The sequence below is a fragment of the Neoarius graeffei genome, chromosome 15 (genome assembly GCF_027579695.1).
Source record: "Neoarius graeffei isolate fNeoGra1 chromosome 15, fNeoGra1.pri, whole genome shotgun sequence".
Classification (NCBI taxonomy): domain Eukaryota; kingdom Metazoa; phylum Chordata; class Actinopteri; order Siluriformes; family Ariidae; genus Neoarius; species Neoarius graeffei.
Window position 1 is genome coordinate 1,826,927 of NC_083583.1, and position 20,160 is coordinate 1,847,086.

The 20,160-nt window shown below is 44.5% G+C and overlaps 1 protein-coding gene across 1 annotated transcript in view; it reads right to left on the reverse strand.

Annotated features, from left to right (window-relative positions):
• Positions 1-3,109: 3,109 nt before the first annotated feature.
• Positions 3,110-20,160, reverse strand: part of stk33 (serine/threonine kinase 33) — a gene marked incomplete at its 5' end in the record, with an annotated part of 42,814 nt that continues 25,763 nt past the window's right edge. The window contains 8 exons of the mRNA XM_060941895.1: positions 3,110-3,295; positions 3,481-3,576; positions 5,604-6,296; positions 6,764-6,849; positions 6,947-7,059; positions 7,176-7,251; positions 7,544-7,631; positions 8,593-8,678. Of these exons, the coding sequence (XP_060797878.1) occupies positions 3,110-3,295; positions 3,481-3,576; positions 5,604-6,296; positions 6,764-6,849; positions 6,947-7,059; positions 7,176-7,251; positions 7,544-7,631; positions 8,593-8,678 (1,424 nt within the window). The remainder of the gene's footprint in view (positions 3,296-3,480; positions 3,577-5,603; positions 6,297-6,763; positions 6,850-6,946; positions 7,060-7,175; positions 7,252-7,543; positions 7,632-8,592; positions 8,679-20,160) is intronic.

The following is a 20,160-nucleotide window of genomic DNA, read 5'->3' on the forward strand; positions in this document are numbered from 1 at the left end:
AGCTGACTACGGGTGAAAGCACTGGCGGTTCTAGACCAAAATTACTAGGGGGGCCGAGGTTGGGCCAGTGTTTTTTCAGGGGGGCACATATGAGCAAAACATGGCAATATTTAGGCGTTCAAAATGTTTTGTTTAGTTTATTTAAAACCAAAACAAAATACATTGAGCATAAATACAATGAGATAAACATTCTGTCTCAATAGCCTAAACATAAAATAAATTGTGCTCAGTAAATCTTAAAACCATGTTTCTCTTTTTTGTAAAATAAGATTTCTATTTTTGCACACAATGAACCTTTTCTTCAGACGTGGCTGCACTGGAGTGTCGTCCAAGCACTTGCTGATATCTGGAGAAAGATGAATACAGTAAATATGAGAGTGCGACTGAGAACAACACTTATTTATCATTATTCATTATTCATTTATTATTATATCTATTATTTGTATTTTATATTTATTAATTATTATTCAGACTTCACACTTTCAGGGTAGGCTATATGAATTGTAGGTCGACACTGCTCACACACACACATTTGTTCAACATCACAAACCTGATGGTGCTGTACTTGATATGCATGGTGAATCTGGTTGTCCCAATGACTTGTTGGGTTGTCTCTCATTCTGTCCCTCAATCTGATCCTGAATGTCTTCATCCTCACTCTCAGATTGCCTTTCAGATGCCTCACTTTCCACCTCTCCAACCACCACCTCTGGCTCTCTCTCCACCTCTGGCTCTCTCTCCTCTTTCATAATCTTCATCTTCCTTACTCTCTCTATGTTGCTTTTTGCCAACAGGGGCAAAAAAGGACATAATGTCCTTCTTGCTCCTTTCCATGATGACAGCCTACAGTAGGTCTATACTAAAAAGTAAACGGAGAGGAATGTAGCCTCTACATATCAAAAGGCCATTAAAGTTTTACAAGAAGGTTAAACACTGTCGGTTATTTTACCCATTTCCCAAAAATATTAAGTTAGGCTACTTATTGCTGTGCAACACACTTTTAAGAAAGCGCAATAAAACGGATTTATTATTGTAGTGAACAACAACAGTAAAACACGGATATGTGCAAACACTGACGTTACAAAATTGAATAATTTTCCTTACCTTCGCCTCTTCGCAGTAGCCTAGTTCTTGCAGGGCTGCAGCTGTTATCTGTGTCCGAAGTTTACAATTCGCGCTGCTGCTGATCTTTCTGCTGCAGGTAACAGTGTGCGTGTAGCGCTTTAAGGAGTCCGTGTAGAACACTCCGTCATGTCAGTTCCGATCTTCGAGCCAGCGCACGTCAAAATTAATAAATCTTGTTACCTGTTCAGCACAGGGGCCACAACAGGGGCCAGGAGCAATTTTACAGGGGCACTGGCCCCCCCTGGCCCCCGTTTAAAACCGCCTATGGGTGAAAGGCGGGGTTCACCCTGGACAAGTCGCCAGGTCATCACAGGGCTGACACATAGACACAGACAACCATTCACACTCACATTCACACCTACGGTCAATTTAGAGTCACCAGTTAACCTAACCTGCATGTCTTTGGACTGTGGGGGAAACCGGAGCACCCGGAGGAAACCCACGCGGACACGGGGAGAACATGCAAACTCCGCACAGAAAGGCCCTCGCCGGCCCCGGGGCTCGAACCCAGGACCTTCTTGCTGTGAGGCGACAGCGCTAACCACTACACCACCCCCACAGCAACAGAAAAATGCAAAACAAGTGTGTGAAGAAATTAAACATCACCCGAACACGGAGCCTGCTCAAAATGAACAATTAGATAATTAAATAAACAAACATTTTGTGTTTATTTTATCCAAATCTCTCGAACACAGCGTTCCTGCAGCACTACAGCTCTGTGCTTTGGCTCAGTTTCACAACTCACATAAAAATCTACAAACATCTCCAGGCTTCACAAAGCACTTCCTGTAGTGAGTCAATTCAGAGTCGAATCGCTTTCTCACTCTGAAGCGGATCAGGAACACTTGTTCAGACGCTGTCGGACCCACCGTGTTCTCAGCCGACTACAGAACCTCACTGAGGAGGACGAGAACACACAGGGTTCTGTTCACTCACTAAACACTGAGTGTGAAAGCAGACAGGCTGCATGTTTCACACACACACACAGGATGTAAATGGGATTCTGACACAGCCTCAGTGAGTTCTGCTCGGTGACTTTAATATTGTATCCATACTCAGGATTATTTTCTCTCCGTCCTGAAGCCCAGCGCTCGAGTGCTGCGTCTTTATAGAGTATCCTGCTGCACATCCAAACAAGATTAGACTGCAATTCACTCTCAGTGATGTGCTTTTCCGCCTGTCCCACCACTCCAGTTCCCTCCTCGCTGCCTTTAATCTCATCATATCATTCTCCTGATGCTTTTATTTGAATACTTTTAATTAAATATGGGCTGTACAACGCTTAAGTGCAGGCAGTGCTGAGGTGAGAGTTCCTGTCTCACAGCTCCAGGTTCCATCCAGAGTCCTGTGTGGAGCATCACATGTTCTCCCTGTGTTCGTGTGGGTTTCCTCTGGGCTCTTCTGCACCTCACAAAAACACGCCAGGAGACAGACTGATGACTAAATTACCACTAAAGTGAGTGAGTGAGAGAGAGGAAGAAAGAATGGTGTCCCATCCAGGGCATATTCCTGCTATACACCCAGCATTCCTGGGATCGACTCCGGAACCACCGTGACCCAGAACACAGAACTTACTGAAGAAGAATCAAATGCATGAATAAATACATGAAATGAGTTTATTGGTAAAATTAAATTAAAGGTTTTCTCAGCAAAAACAAACTATTTGTGTTTATTGATGAAGTAAAATCATGAACTATATACAACTTGACTTGACTACTACAGGCATTAAACTCTGAAACACTGTTAAAATATGAACATCAGTATGAACTGTTTTGTTTTCATATTGGAACATAAAATTAAAACTATTTCCCAGGAAGTGTGAGGCGGATGAGACTCGAGTCTCACATGCTCACTCAGTCCTCACACGCTCATTAAATAATCTTAAATCTAGAAAAGTGAAGTTTTCAGCTCGAGTCCTTTTCCACCTGTGGGTCCAGCTGATCTGAGCAGTGAACCCCAACTTCGCAGTTTCCTCCACTGGACTCTAAGGTGTGTGCGGCCTGCCTGATGATCTTGGCCGTGGAGCTGACTTTGAGGCGTGGCTTGTGGAGGGGAGGGTGGGGCTATCAGGTGGTGTGCATGGTTTGGAAGACGAGGCCTTCCTGCTGCTCTCCAGTTTGTCCTGATGTTTGTGGTGCTTTGTACTCGTCTGTTTTTTCGCTGTAGAGGGCTGCAGAGAAAAAACACGCGCTTCACTCTCATGCTGCTGATATTGGCGCCATCTAGTGGTGGACTGTTGTGTTACTCTGTGCTACATTCACTCAGCCTTCATAAACTCATTGAGTTGACAGATAAATGTTACTTAGAGAAATGAGTGAGGGGTAAATCCGGCTCCGAGTGTGTGGAAGAACTCACCTGCCCTGTGCACAACCTGAGCGCGCTCCTGGCCTTCACGGCGGAGCTGTTCTTCCTCACGATTTTAGAAGAGAAGGAGCAGGGTTTCTTCTTTTTCTGCAGTGGGTGATACAGTGGGACATTTCTGATTAGTATTACAATAAATCTGCGTCACATGATGATCAGAGACAAAATACATAGCGGAGGGAGAGACGGAAAATCACCACCAAATTACAGCTCCAAATCACAAACAGTCGGGAGAGTACACTGAAACTGAAATTAAAACTGAAATCAATGATTTGTAAATAATATTTGACTTGTATTTCACTCAAAACACCACAACAGCACATTATTTGATGTTCAAACTCACAAATTTTGTTTGTTTTTTAATAAACACATTTCAATTTTGACTATTTTCAAAAAAAACTTGTGACAGTAAATCATTTCCCACTTTATAACTAACGCTCCCGTTCCTTCTCCCGACACTTAAAAGCTGTTTATGGACTGAAGACTCCGAGTGCTGAAGTGTTTCAGGTGTTATTTTTGTCCCGTTCTTCCTGTAAACAGGTCTGAAGGTGTGGAACAGTTCGGGGTCGTCACTGCCATATTTATCATTTCTAAATTCTCCACACATTCTCTATTGGGGACAGAGGGGACACGCCCTCTTCTTCCACAGCCACGCCTTTGTAATGTGAGCAGAACGTGGTTTTGCATCGTCTTGTTGAAATCTCCCTGGAAAAGACGTCGTCCTGAAGGCAGCAGATGTTGCTCCAAAATCTCAGTGGACTTTTCTGCATTAATGCTCCATCACAGAAGTGTAAGTTACCTTTGCCAAGGGCACTGACCCAACACCATACCATAACACACCCTGGCTTTTGGACTCGTTCCTGTAACAGTCTGGATGGTCCTTTTCCTCTTCAGAGCACACGGTGTCCATTTCTTCCAAAAAAAGACCTGGAATACTGATTCGCCTGACCACAATACCCGTTCCCACTATGTGATGGTCCATCCCAGACGCCTCCGAGCCCAGAGAAGTCAACAGCGCTTCTGGACACGGTTAACATAAGGCTTCCTTTTTCCACAGTAAAGTTTTAACTGGTGTTTGTGGATGTAACTCCGTATTGTAGCTTGATAAAGGTTTTCCAGAGTAATCCCGAGCCCATGTGGTTCTATCAGCTGTAGATGAATCACAGTTCTTAATGCTGTCTGAGGGATCGGAGATCACGGGGGTTCAGATTAGGCTTGTGCCCTTTACACACCGAAATTCCTCCAGATTCCTTGAATGGTTTAATGATATTCTGCACCGTAGAGGGTGAAATATCCAAATCCCTTCCTATCTTTCTCAGAGGAACATTGTTTTAAACATTTCAATAATTTTCTCATGCACTTGTTGATAAACCGGAGATCCTCGGCCCGTCTTTACTCCTCAAACACTCGACCTTTCCTGGAGGCTGATTTTTGTACCGAATCGTGATTACAGTCACCTCATGACATCACCTGTTTCACATCACATCATTATTTAATTGTTTTACCTCATTACTCACCCTAAATTGCCCCGCCCCAACTTTTTTTGGAATGTGTTTCAGGTCTGAAATGCCGGAATGGGTGGATATTAACAAATGAAATGAAGTTGACCAACAAAACATGAAATATCTCGGGTTCATTCTGTCTGCAATGAAATACAAGTCAAAGTACATTTACAAATCACTGCTTTCTTTTTTTATTTGCATTTTCCACACCGGCCCAACTTTTTCTCATTTGGAGTTGTATACATTTTCAAAATATCTGATTTGTTCCTTGGTGCCAAATGAACGTCCAGGAAACAACATTATTGTATTGTGTTCACAGCACCTCTGTAGCTCAACACACTGAAGGGATTTGATCAAACACCTTTGTGTTTTTGTATTTTCTCAGAATTACATTAAAGATTAAAGATCAGAATTGAGACAGGATTTTAAAAACTTCAGTAAAAGTTATTCTGACACTGGGTCTGCACTCGGCAGGAGATATTATTAGTACACTGGATTATAAACTCCACTCCCACCCACGGGGGTGCAGTTTTTCACTGAGTGCAAAAAGTAGTGCAATACAGCTTCATTCCCCTTGTGCTGTGTGTGTTGCTGAGAGTAAGAGAGCTACGTCACCGGTTTCGTGGATGTGGAGGGTTTTACATTGTTGCTGTTCAGGTCTTCGTTGAGGCTGAGTGTCTGCACTGGAGGACATTCAGGAGCAGATGGAGGAGAGGATGGAGGAGCAGAAGGAGGAGTGGACAGAGGAATGGACAGAAGAGCAGATGGAGGGTTGGACGGAGGAGCAGACAGAGGAGCAGGTGGAGGAGCAGACGGAGGAGCAGATGGAGGAGCAGACAGAGGAGCAGATAGAGGAGAGGATGGAGGAGCAGAAGGAGGAGTGGACAGAGGAATGGACAGAGGTGCAGATGGAGGAGTGGACAGAGGCGCAGATGGAGGAGCGGATGGAGGAGTGGACGGAGGAGCAGACGGAGGAGTGGACAGAGGAGTGGACAGAGGCACAGATGGAGGAGCGGATGGAGGCATGGATGGAGGAGTGGACGGAGGAGCAGACAGAGGAATGGACAGAGGCGCAGATGGAGGAGTGGACAGAGGCATGGATGGAGGAGTGGACGGAGGAGCAGACAGAGGAATGGACAGAGATTCTGGGGAGGCCACAGACTCGACCACAGTGTCCTGGGAGCAGCTGTGAGGGAGGTCGCCCGTTCCCTGGCTCGCCTGCTTGCTCTCCTCATCCTGTAGCTCATTCTGGAACTCTTTCATCATCTCCAGGACGTTGGTGGGGAAGATATCCGCAGACGTGTCTCCCTGAAATGACATTATGTTTATTCATACTCCTACTGAGACAGTTAGCTACAGTGCTAGATGCACAGTGTGTATAGTAAAGTATTATCACTGTTAGCACGAGGGTGTGGTTATAGAGAGAACAAGCAAGTAACAAGTGATTGTCTACACTTGTGTACTCATAGACCCGTCTCTTCTGAGTCTGTACGCCACAGTGAGTATTTATTCAGCACAGTAATTTGACCTTAAATTAGTGATTTATCCACATTTGGGGAGTTTTTGTTTTTAACATGGACACAATGAGAACGCATGAAACTCTACACTGACAGGAAGCTGAGTTCAGGCTCGAACCCCGGGACTGTGAGGAGACAGCGCTACCTGCTGTGACACCATGGTGCCCTTTCAGTGAGCCAAAGAGCCCACGTGTTTTTAATTTCCACTGTTCTACAGAAAAGCATGTGAAAGGTGCTGTACTGTCCTGATGTCCTCACCGTGATCCAGGGGTGATCCAGCAGCTCACTGGCTGTGATGCGATACGCTGGGTCGACTTTCAGCAGACAGATCAGCGCCGCTTTGGCTGTGAGACAAACACAGAAAAACGCTGATGTGTCAAGTCTGTAAGAACACCAGAGGAATTCTGGGTAATGTCTGTAAGAGTGACGTGTCCTGTTCACCTGCGTCACTGATGGTCTCCCACACAGCAGCAGAGAATTTCAGTTCCCCCTTCTTAATTTTTTGAAACAAATGTTCATGAGAGTTGGGCGTGAACGGATGTTCTCCACTTATCCTGCAGAAGAACCGAGATCAGTGATCACCAATCATTACTGTTCAATGTTGTGTGTGTGTGTGTGTGTGTGTGTGTGTGTGTGTGTGTGTGTGTGTAAGATGACAGAATGGTCTTACAGCATGTACATGATGATACCGATGCTCCATACGTCACACTGCTGGCTGTAGTCATGGCCAGCAAGCACTTCAGGTGCTGATTGGGCAAAGACACGCATCAGTTAAAAAAAAAAAAATGAGAGAGAGAGAGAGAGAGAGAGATGATTTTTGGTGATGTGTGCAGGAATTTATGTGCTGTATCTCCTCATCTGAAATGTTCTCTGTTCCGTGCTGTTTAATTTGGGTCAACCTCTGCTTTTAATCAGCGGGCATAGAACTTATTAGACTAGCTGACATTGATTCATCAAACGACAAGTAAATTAGAGCATGCTCTGTGTGTGTGTGTGTGTGTGTGTGTGTGTGTGTGTGTGTGTGTGTGTGTGTGTTACCCATGTATTGAGGTGTCCCACATGTGCTTTGCATCATGCGCGCACTGCCCACTCCACGTTTCTGCACGGACAGTCCGAAGTCTGTGATCTGACACACACACACACACACACACACACACACACACACAGGTTAATCTTTCTATCCTTGTTACATAATTATTAATGCAGCTAATTAACATTATGCGACACTTCCCTCTAACCCTACCCTCAGTAAACGTTTCAGTTTAAGTAAAACCTGCAATTTTCCAGCCAAAACTCCAATATAACCATTTTTTCAGTCCCCACCAAGATATAAAAACATGCCGCCGCCCCCCCCCCCCCCCCCCCCCCCCCAGCGCACACACACACACTCTTTTCCCTTTTTCATAATTAGGTTCTGCTCTATACTGTCTGACCTTTTAATGTAATATACAGCACACACACCCTGAGCTGGATCAATCTCCTTTACATCTAAACTCCATTTTGAATATTTACAGTGTAAATAGGCTTATGTGGAAAAGGCTGACACACACACACACACACACACACACACACACTCTGATGAATAATACATATGAACAGTATATATGGTTTCAGTCAGGCTGTAGGGGTGCGCTGAATAAATAACCAGGAGAGCTGACCACCTTCTGCTAGATAAAAGGAGGTTGTAGTGGAGCAGGACAGCGCCGTCTCTTCTCGCTCTCCCACTCTGATTTATTCCCTCGGCTCTAACTCACCGCAAGCTTCCACTTCACCGAGTGTTTTGTGCTGTTTCCCTTCGACCACAGATGCCTGGTGGGAACCGGCCACGTGTTCATTTCAGAAAAAAGCCCCACACACTCTGTTCGTTTTCCTTGAGACCAGAACATTTAAAAAAAATCTCAATCCTGGAGCTCTGGTGTAACGTGACCCTTCGTAAACATGACTGGATCATGACGGGGTGGAGGACCGAGGTCCTGTACGAAGGTCTTGTCCAGACCAAACACCAGACCTCATGCTTGATTTTTTTTTTTTTGGGGGGGGGGGGGGGGGGGCTGGTTGGTTGGTTGTTGTTTTTTTTCCACTCTCACCTTGATGTTTACGATGGTCTGATCATTTCTCTGTTCATAACTGTCCACAAGAATGTTTTCCAGTTTGAGATCCCTGTGAACGATGCCTGAGGAAAGAAAATGGAAGAAAGAGAGGGACAGAAGAGAAAGAGAGAGAGAGGAACAAGTCAATATTTTAATAATAAAAAGTAAACACGACTGAGTTCAGAAGTTTATGTCATGGTGATATTGGGCTTTCAGTGATTTCTTTGAACTGTTCTTTCTCTGTGGCAGAATGATTAGAAGACACATCTTTAACAGAAAAAAACAAGAATATGCCACACAAGTGTTAATTTATTTTGGGTTTTCTGAAAATCACCACATACAGCCATTTTATTAATTTATTAATTCAGTGATGCCCAAAAGTCAAAAATGTCTTTTAACTTGCCAAATCCAAGGTCTCTTAACTTCCTGTTAGTAATGACTGATCCCAGCTAGTAGCTTCTTTGTGCACAACCTAAAAAGGGATTGCTATGGAACAGCCTTCCAAGTAGTGCACCACAGTAGCTGAGTGAAATTCTGGTTCTTTAGGACCCGCCACGCCTACTTAGATTCAAAGGTGCAGGCTATTTGTTGGTACCTCAAATACTGAAGGCTACATCAGGGGGCGGAGCCTTTTCTTACAAAGCCCCACAGTTATAGAACAGCCTTCCAAGTAGTGTTCGGGAATCAGACACAGTCTCAGCGTTTAAGTCTCGGCTGAAAACAGATCTGTTTAGTCAAGCCTTGTGTTAATGGTGTTTATGAGGTAAAGGTGTAGATCTGGAGGATCCTCAGACAGAGTGTTTTGGTAAACTGGGATGTATGGGTGCTGTCAGTCCCCACTCGCTTGCTCACTCGAGTTTGTTGACGGTGTAGTGGCTGCTGCTTTATGTCCCGGGGCCCCTCATGCCTGTGTTACCTTCTGGCTCTCCCCTTTTAGTTATGATGTTATATTTAGTCTTGCTGGAGTCCCTGCTTGCACTCAGCACAAAATGTATACTGTTCTTAACCATCAGGTGACACCGGGCATACCTAACAACCTGTGTTCTCTCTCTCCCCCTGGCCCTCCTTCCATTGAGTTACATATCACTCCTCAGACACCAGTGATGCTGAACCTCTTCTACTCCTGGGACCTGTCTGATCCATCCTGACGCACCACTTCTAGCTGGAGTCTCATCACATCACTCCTGTGGAGGACGGCCCCCATATGGACAGTCGAAAGGTGCACTTGGAAAACACTCTGGACTCTTACAGTAATACAGTTATGGCTGAGGACTTCAGTTGACTTGCTAACTTTTAGGACTGCAGTTGTCATGAACAGTTTTACACTAAAGTCTCCATCAGTGAACAGTTGATAACTTCAACAAAACAGACTTCCTGTTAAACTATAATGAATTATATTGGAGTCTCATCGCATCGCTCCTGTGGAGGACGGCCCCGTGAGGACAGTTGAAAGTCACACCTGGAGGACGCTCTGGACTCTTACAGTAATGCTTTTATGGCTGAGGACTACAGTTGACTTGCTAACTTTAGGACTGCAGTTGTCATGAACAGTTTTGCGCTCAAGTTTCCATCAGTGAAGAGTTTATAACATCAACGAAACTGACTTCATGTTAAAACTGTTAATGTTATAGTCATGCTGTCTGTTGTTGCCCAAATGAGGATGGGTTCCCTTTTGAGTCTGGTTCCTCTCGAGGTTTCTTCCTCATGTCGTCTGAGGGAGTTTTTCCTTGCCACCGTCGCCACAGGCTTCATCATTGGGGATAGATTAGGGATAAAATTAGCTCATGTTTTAAGTCGTTCAAATTGTGTAAAGCTGCTTTGCGACAATGTTTATTGTTAAAAGCGCGATACAAATAAACTTGACTTGACTTGACTTGAATTTCCTGGTGACACAGTTGTACTTTGTGACTCTATAGGACACAGTTATAGAAGTGAGTTATTTATAATCACGCTATCTATTATCACCCAGATGGGGATGGGTTTCCTTTAGAGTCTGGTTCCTCTCAGGGTTTCTTCCTCATGTCGTCTGAGGGAGTTTTTCCTCAACACCGTCATCTCAGAGTTACTCAGGGATAAATTTATATGTTTAAAATTTATATTTATCTCTAAAGCTGCTTGACTTAAGTGCTGTTATAGTAAAATAATGAGTGAAATTACTGTTACCCGCCACAAAGTTGATTATTTTCCTATAAGATGGCGTCGTGTCCAGATGCAGCGGCCCAGCGCTCCTCATGTTTTGGCAGCTACTTTGTTTTTACTTTGTTTTTTATTGTGTTTTTCTTGCGGGGTTTTGTAACTATCTGTGTACAGTACAGCAGAGCTGAGCTATTTTCAGTTTTGAACAATATTCACTGCAAGTTCAAGGCTGACAACTGGGATTTCATCCCTCCAGAGATTCGGCACTCTCCCGAGAGCGAGGGGCTCAACACCCCCCTGCTGAGGTGGAAAAGACACAGAAAGCAGAAGAGAGGGGGGCTACAGGCGAAGCTAAAAGCTACCCCTCACAAACCAGCGATCCCAAGTCTTTTTCTCGCCAATTCCCGGTCGCTAAATAATGAAGTGGACGAGCTACAACTGCGGATCATGTCACACAGTCTGAACCACTGTGTGATGATAATTACGGAGACTTGGCTTGACCAAAACATCCCGGACGCTCTTATCGAGTTAGCAGGCCACACTATCTTCAGAGCAGACAGGACTATTCACTCCAGTAAGAGTAGAGGAGGAGGACTTTGTATTTATTTAAACAACAGCCGGTGCACAAACGCTACAGTTAAAGACATGTACTGCTCGCCAGACAAGGAGTATCTAATGCTGCTGTGTAGACCTTTCTACTTGCCGAGGGAGTTTACATCGGCCGTCATAACAGCTGTGTATGTGCCACCACAAGCTAACGCTAGGCTAGCTATGGAGAAGTTATACCACTCCACTAGCCAGCATCTATCAGCACAACCAGACAGTATTGTTATAGTGGCAGGAGACTTTAATCATGCCAACTTGAGGTCAGTTCTGCCCAAATTCCACAAGTATGTCAACTTCCCTACAAGAGAAAAGAATACTTTAGATCAAGTCTAATTCAATATATCAGCTGCTTTCAAAGCCAGCCTCCTGCCACACCTGGGACTCTCAGATAATCTCTCTCCATCTCTGATTCCATCATACAAACCACTCAGCTGCAGACAGAAACCATCCACAAAAACAGTCAAAGTATGGACTAAGGAAGCCACCTCAGCCCTGCAGGACTGTTTGGAAGACACAGACTGGGGAGTTTTTTCTGAGGAGGCAGACCTAGAGAGACACACAACAGCTGTCCTCTCATACATTAACTTCTGTGCTGAGAATGTGACTGAGACAAAAACTGTTAGAGTGTTCCCCAAATCATAAACTGTGGCTCAACAGTAAGGTGCGGGCCCTGCTCAAAACATGTGACTCTGTTTAAATCTGGGGATCTGCAGGCCTACAAAACAGCATGGAGAAACCTGAAGAGGGGAATCAGAGAGGCCAAGCGCAGGTACAAGCAGCGCATAGAGGAACACTTTAACAGCAATAACTCCAAAGGTTATGTAGCAGGGGATAAAAACTCTGACTGGCTACAAGGACGGCAACATACTCACAAACCCCACGGACCGCACTCCGCTGGACACACTGAACTGCTTTTCTCACTTCGATCAACATCCCATCATGTTTCAAGACTGCCACCATCATCCCAGTGCCAAAAAAACCTTATATCACATCACTCAATGACTACCGTCCCATCGCACTCACTCCCATTATGATGAAGTGCTTTGAGAGGCTGATAAAGGAGTACATCACCCCCAGGCTCCCTCCCACATTCGACCCCTTCCAGTTTACCTACCGGCCAAACCACTCCACTGAAGACGCCACCTCCTCCGCTCTTCACCTGAGCCTTGCACACCTGGAGGAGAAGAACCCTCATGTGCGGATGCTGTTCCTGGACTTCACTTCAGCGTTCAGTACCATCATTCCACAGCATCTGGTGAACAAACTGGGTCCCCTGGGCTTCAGCACCCCCATATACAACTGGCTGCTGGACTTCCTCACTGAAAGATCACAGTCAGTGCAGGTTGGACAGAACACCTCCAGTGTCCTCACCCTCAGCACAGGCTCCCCTCAGGGCTGTGTCCTGAGCCCTCTGCTGCTCACTCTGATGACACACGACTGTGTCCCCAAGGCTACCAGCAACTACATTGTGAAGTTTGCGGACGACACAACAGTGGTGGGCCTCATCAGGGACGATAACGACCTGGCCTATAGAGAGGAGGTGGAGCAGCTTGTGGGCTGGTGCAGGGAAAACAACCTGACCCTGAACATGGACAAAACTAAAGAGGTCATTGTTGACTTCAGGAAAAAAACAACCCAGCCATGCTCCACTTCTCCTCAACAACACGGCTGTGGAGGTGGTCAATAGGACCAAGTTTCTGGGGGTGCAATCACAGACAAACTTTACCTGGTCTGTGAACACCGTGTCACTGGTCAAGAAGGCACAGCAACATCTACACTTCCTGCGTAGGATGAGGAGAGCCCACCTGCCCCCGCCCATCCTCACTACATTCTACAGAAACACCATAGAGAGCGTTCTGACCAGCTGCATCTCTGTGTGGTGTGGAGGCTGCAGCACCTCTGACTGGAAGACTGTGAGGAGAGCGGTGAGGACAGCAGAGAAAATCATTGGGACTTCTCTTCCCTCCATTCAGGACATTGCACCAAGGCGTTGCATGTCTCGAGCCAGAAACATCATCAGTGACCCGTCACACCCTCACTATGGACTGTTCTCCCCTCTGGCCTCTGGAAAGAGGTTCCGCAGCATTCAGTGCAGGACCACCAGGTTCTGTAACAGCTTTTTGCCCCAGGTCACCAGACTGCTGAACTCCAAACCCAAACTCTAAACTTCTATTTATAACTTGAACATTCCTAATTCCACAGGTCACTTTATACGATTGCACTTTAATATTTTTTGCTGCTGCATAATTTAATTTAATGCACTTCATATTTATTTCTGTGCTGAGCCAAATTGCAACGAAATTTCATTCGGTGTACGTTTGTTGCGTACTGAATGACAATAAAGGTTGTCTATGTTGAAGTCTAAGAAACAGAGAGGCCAACATCCACCCAGCACTAACAGGGAAGGATGACCCCATACAGCTGCATCAACACCAGGTCAGATCCGGCCTGCGGAGAGTCATCGCAAGGAAAGCCGCCGGTCCAGATGGAGTCACTGGCAGGATCCTCAGAGACTGTGCAGACCAGCTAGTAGAGGTATTTACAACCATCTTCAACCTATCACTACAACAGTCCACAGTCCCTACTTGCTTGAAATAAGAAGAACAACAACAACAAAACTTTATTCATCATACACTTGTGAAATCCCTCTCTGCGTTTAACCCATCTGAAGCAGTGAACACACACATGCACACATACGTGAGCAATGAGCACACACACACATACCCAGAGCAGTGGGCAGCCATGCTAACAGTGCCCGGGGAGCAGTTGGGAGTTAGGTGCCTCGGTCAAGGGCACCTCATTCCAAGGCCATTCCATATTAACCTAACTGCAGGTCTTTGGACTGCTTGCTTGAAATCAGCTACCATCATCCCAATACCAAAGAAAAGTACAATGAACTGCCTCAATGACTATCGCCCAGTTGCCCTAACCCCCATCATCACTAAATGTTTCGAGAGACTCATCCTCTCTCACATTAAAATGGCCATCCCTGCTGACCTTGACCAACATCAGTACACTTATAAAGCGAACAGGTCAACAGAGGATGTAATAATCACAGCTCTCCACACAGTTCTCACACACTTGGATCAGAAAAACACCTATGTGAAAATGCTGTTTGTGGATTTTAGCTCTGCCTTTAATACAGTTATTCCCCACAGGCTAGTTCAAAAGCTGAGTGACCTGAGCTTAAGCAGTTCACTGTGCACTTGGATATTAGATTTCCTAAGTAACAGACCACAGAATGTCAAGACTGGACTTTACACATCGTCCACTCTCATCTTGAACACAGGCACACCACAGGGGTGTGTCCTCAGCTCCGTCCTCTACTCCCTCCTCACCCATGACTGTTCCCCATCCACACCAGCAACACCATTGTCAAATTTGCTGACGATACCATGATAGTGGGAATGATAACTAACAACAACGAGACAGCCTACAGAGAGGAGGTTCAGCACTAGACAAAATGCTGTTCAGACAATAACCTGGACTTAAACATTTCAAAAACTAAGGAAATGATCGTGGACTTTAGGAGATCGAGGTGCACCTCTGCCCTCTGCATACATAGTGAGGAGGTGGACAGTGTGGAGACCTTCAAGTTCCTCAGCGTCCATATCTCGGCTGATCCACCTGGACCACTAACATCTCCCACCAGGTGGGGAAAGCCCAACAGAGGCTTTACTTCCTTAGGAAGTTAAAGCAAGCTCGCCTCCCTCACCACCTGCTGATCAACTTTTATCGATCTGTAATAGAGAGTCTCCTGACTTACTGTTGTATGGTGTGGTTTTCCAGCTGCACCGTGGAGGACAGGAAGGACCTGCAGCGGGTGGTGAGGGCCACACAGCGCATAATTGATACACCACTACCTCCCCTCAAAGACATTTACATTGACCGACTACAAAAGAAGGCCAGCTGTATTTTAAAGGACCACACCCACCCTGGACATCATCTGTTCTCCCTACTGCCCTCTGGAAGGAGATACAGACTCATCAGAGCTGCATCAAACAGACTAAAAAACAGTTTCTACCATCAAGCTGTTGGATGCGCAACCCCACCTCCCCTGCCCCAACTCCACCAGTGAGGGACGACCAACACCCTTCCCCAAGGAAAATGCCTATTTATTGCTTTTATGTCTATTTATTGTTTCTTTTTGTGTTATTTATTCTTATGTGTCTATTTTGCATTTGCACTGTCAGTACCGAAAGCTGCTAAACTGTTTCGTTGTTTCTAAAACAATGACAATAAAGTTCTAACACCATGTCCCTAAGTGTTTTATTCTTATACCACAGCAATTTATGAACAATTACAATTGCTTATTTATTAAATAATTACATTCGATATTGGATATTTTTATCCAGCTATAGTTACATGTAATGTTGTAATACGTCAGTGAAACGAGTTCCTGTTCTCACTGATGTTATAGCAGCTACAAACAGTCGTTCCCTCACCAGAGTCTCTTTATTCTCTCTTGAAGTTAATATGACAAAAAAAAAAATCACAGCTTGTTCCACATGTTACTAAGAAACTGTAAAGAAGTGTAAACTCTTCTGTCCTGAAGATGTTGGAGAACTTAAAGTTCACCTTTGACTGTTACACACTGGAAACTCCTTTCAGAAACATTACACACACACACACACACACACACACACACACACACACACACAGTGGTGCTTGAAAGTTTGTGAACCCTTTAGAATTGTCTATATTTCTGCATAAATATGACCTAAAACATCATCAGATTTTCACACAAGTCCTAAAAGTAGATAAAGAGAACCCAGTTAAACAAATGAGACAAAAATATTATACTTGGTCATTTATTTATTGAGGAAAATGATCCAATATTACATATCTGTGAGTGGCAAAAGTATGTGAACCTTTGCTTTCAGTATCTGGTGTGACCCCCTTGTGCAGCAATAACTGCAACTAAACGTTTGCTCAGTCCTGCACACCGGCTTGGAGGAATTTTAGCCCGTTCCTCCGTACAGAACAGCTTCAACTCTGGGATGTTGGTGGGTTTCCTCACATGAACTGCTCGCTTCAGGTCCTTCCACAACATTTCCATTGGATTAAGGTCAGGACTTTGACTTGGCCATTCCAAAACATTCACTTCATTCTTCTTTAACTATTCTTTGGTAGAACGACTTGTGTGCTTAGGGTCGTTGTCTTGCTGCATGACCCACCTTCTCTTGAGATTCAGTTCATGGACAGATGTCCTGACATTTTCCTTTAGAATTCGCTGGTATAATTCAGAATTCATTGTTCCATCAATGATGGCAAGCCGTCCTGGCCCAGATGCAGCAAAACAGGCCCAAACCATGATACTACCACCACCATGTTTCACAGTTGAGATAAGGTTCTTATGCTGGAATGCAGTGTTTTCCTTTCTCCAAACATAACGCTTCTCATTTAAACCAAAAAGTTCTATTTTGGTCTCATCCATCCACAAAACATTTTTCCAATAGCCTTCTGGCTTGTCCATGTGATCTTTAGCAAACTGCAGATGAGCAGCAATGTTCTTTTTGGAGAGCAGTGGCTTTCTCCTTGCAACCCTGCCATGCACACCATTGTTGTTCAGTGTTCTCCTGATGGTGGACTCATGAACATTAACATTAGCCAATGTGAGAGAAGCCTTCAGTTGCTTAGAAGTTACCCTGGGGTCCTTTGTGACCTTGCCGACTATTACACGCCTTGCTCTTGGAGTGATCTTTGTTGGTTGACCACTCCTGGGGAGGGTAACAATGGTGTTGAATTTCCTCCATTTGAATTTCCTCCATGTCTTTGGACCACGGAGGAAACCGGAGCACCCGGAGGAAACCCACGCGGACAACATGCAAACTCCACACAGAAAGGCCCTCGCCGGCCACGGGGCTCGAACCCGGACCTTCTTGCTGTGAGGTAACAGCACTAACCACTACACCACTGTGCCACCCAGGAGGGTAACACTGGTCTTGAATTTCCTCCATTTGTACACAATCTGTCTGACTGTGGATTGGTGGAGTCCAAACTCTTTAGAGATGGTTTTGTAACCTTTTCCAGCCTGATGAGCATCAACAACGCTTTTTCTGAGGTCCTCAGAAATCTCCTTTGTTCGTGCCATGATACACTTCCACAAACGTGTTGTGAAGATCAGACTTTGATAGATCCCTGTTCTTTAAATAAAACAGGGTGCCCACTCACACCTGATTGTCATCCCACTGATTGAAAACACCTGACTCTAATTTCACCTTCAAATTAACTGCTAATCCTAGAGGTTCACATACTTTTGCCACTCACAGATATGTAATATTGGATCATTTTCCTCAATAAATAAATGACCAAGTATCATATTTTTGTCTCATTTGTTTAACTGGGTTCTCTTTATCTACTTTTAGGACTTGTGTGAAAATCGGATGATGTTTTGGGTCATATTTATGCAGAAATATAGAAAATTCTAAAGGGTTCACAAACTTTCAAGCACCACTGTACACACACTTCTCCTAAGTTTAAGAAAAGTTCCTTAAGTCTGTGATTTGCAGCTGCACTACTGTCAGAGCTCCTGTTATAAAAAAAAATTTAATAATAATCAGGGCTTTGAACCAGAATTTTTTTCCTATTGGTTCGTTCCGAACAGAAACGGAATTTTAACGTTTCCGGTTTTGGGTTCCACCATTAAATAGACGTTCCCGAACCGGTTAGAACAAAAAAATTTCGTTCCCGGAACGGTTAATTACGTTCCCTGTCAGCTGTTTAACAAATGGCTATAAAATTATGTGTCTGTCTCATCCAGCTTAAGCCAAATGTAGGCTAATTCTATTACAACCTTCATTAAATAAGACAAGAAATAATTCAAAACAATTATTATTTCAAATGTTGGCGATTTGGATTCTCAGTATGTCTTCCCATCTACACAAACAGAAAAAGTGCCAAAAATGAAAGAGAATTCGTTTAGTGTGTTACCAAAGGCTAGTCAGGCCCTATAGAGGGCTACCGCATGACGTCACCGCGCCGCGAGATTTTGTTAGGTGCCATATTGGAAGACCAAGTACACATCTATACAAGTACATACATACATAAAATAAACTAAATGTAGCCAGGGCCGGTTCTGCCCTAATCTGGACCCGGGTGCAACATCGCGCAACCCCCCCCCCCCCCCCCCCCCCCCCAAAAAAAACACCAGTCTAAATCAGGACAACCATCACATAACTATAACTATAAACATTTTATATAAACTATTTTAACTAAATGGGCTATAATAAATAAGCCTGCAGGCAGCCACGGCGGGCTGCCTCAGAAAACTAACCATTCAATGACACAACTGAAAGCCTGCAGCCACAGCGGGCTGCCTTAAAAAGTAACCATTTGTCCTACCTTAAAACTCGTTTTGCATTTTCTGCCTCCTTTTTTGTATTTTCGACCCTCCGTTTATTTTCTTTCCTTTTCTGAAAACCCGATTTGTGTCCAGACATTTTGTTCTGCTACCAACGAACTAACTCGTCAGGTCTCGTCTCTCGAGCCCGCGATGATTCCCGTGGGAAGGGCAACAATTGATACATTTTTACAAACAACCAATAGGGAGGTTGCATCGTTCAGGCTCTTCTTTGCTCAGACACTCAGTAATGCACTTACTCACTTATTATCACATGGAGACGTGATAGTAGTCCACCTTCCCGCTCTCTCCATTCAGTCAGCGAACGTCACACAGGAAGTGAACCCCAGCGGGTCATAGAAACTTGCGCATGAGAAGAATGACTTTTTTTATTTGTAGGCTACAGAAACTTTGAGGAACGAAATAAAAACCGGTATTAACCGGTTACCATTATTTTTAATAAGCGTTTCTGTTCCGGAACATAAAAAATAATAGTTTCTGGTTTCGTTTCTGTTCCATGTGAAATAGAAAAAGTTCCCGGTTTTCGTTTTCGTTCCTTGAACCGGTTCAAAGCCCTGATAATAATGAACACCTTCTGACCAATCAGAATCCAGAACTCAGCAGTGCTGTGATGTAAAGATAAAACCAATGACCTCATGAGCAGTGTGTGAGTTTACTGTATGTGGAACAGAAGCTGTGTAATGTAAACCTGCTCTCGTCATTATGAGCTCGTCTGGATGTAAAGGCACACTGATGCTTGGAGTCTGTTGGAAAACACACCTATTAATCAGTATTCCTCCTCTGCTCGTCGTTAATGACTCATTAGCCCTGTGTAATGGTGTCTCCTTGCCTAGCAACGTCTTAAATTACCTTTAACTGGAGATTTCAGCAGAAGAGAGAAAATTGCAGAGCGTCTTCGGAATCAATTAAAACCGGCTGATATTTAGTCTGGCAGTTGGTATATTATCTCATAATTAGAATAAGCCTGGAGCCCGGTAATGATGGAGAGAGTTAATGTGGGCGCAATCAGCACGGTGATTATCAGATGTCAATGAGAACAAAGCGATGGAGGTCCGGTTTATGATGTGACCAATTTGCCCAGATGTGGAGAACAATCTGTGTACATGACATTTCTCTCTGAGGGCTGCATGACTCAAACGATTAAATCGTAATGAGATTACGCAGATGAGAATGCGGAGTTTAATGCAGGCTGGGAAAAAAACACACACACACACACACACACACTGCAGACCTCCCACACACTTGCTCCGGATAATCGTTTGTGTTCAAAGCAGATGATGGAGCTCGTTAATGTTCATCTGACCACCAGTTTAATGAGCAGAAGTGTGGACAGAATCACCAACCTGAGACACCATAACGAATTTATGATTAAAAAAACAAACAATGTGAAATGTGTAGAAATGTGTGTTTATGCTATAGAGATGAACACACACAGTGTGGGGCTGCTGTTTGTGGAGCTC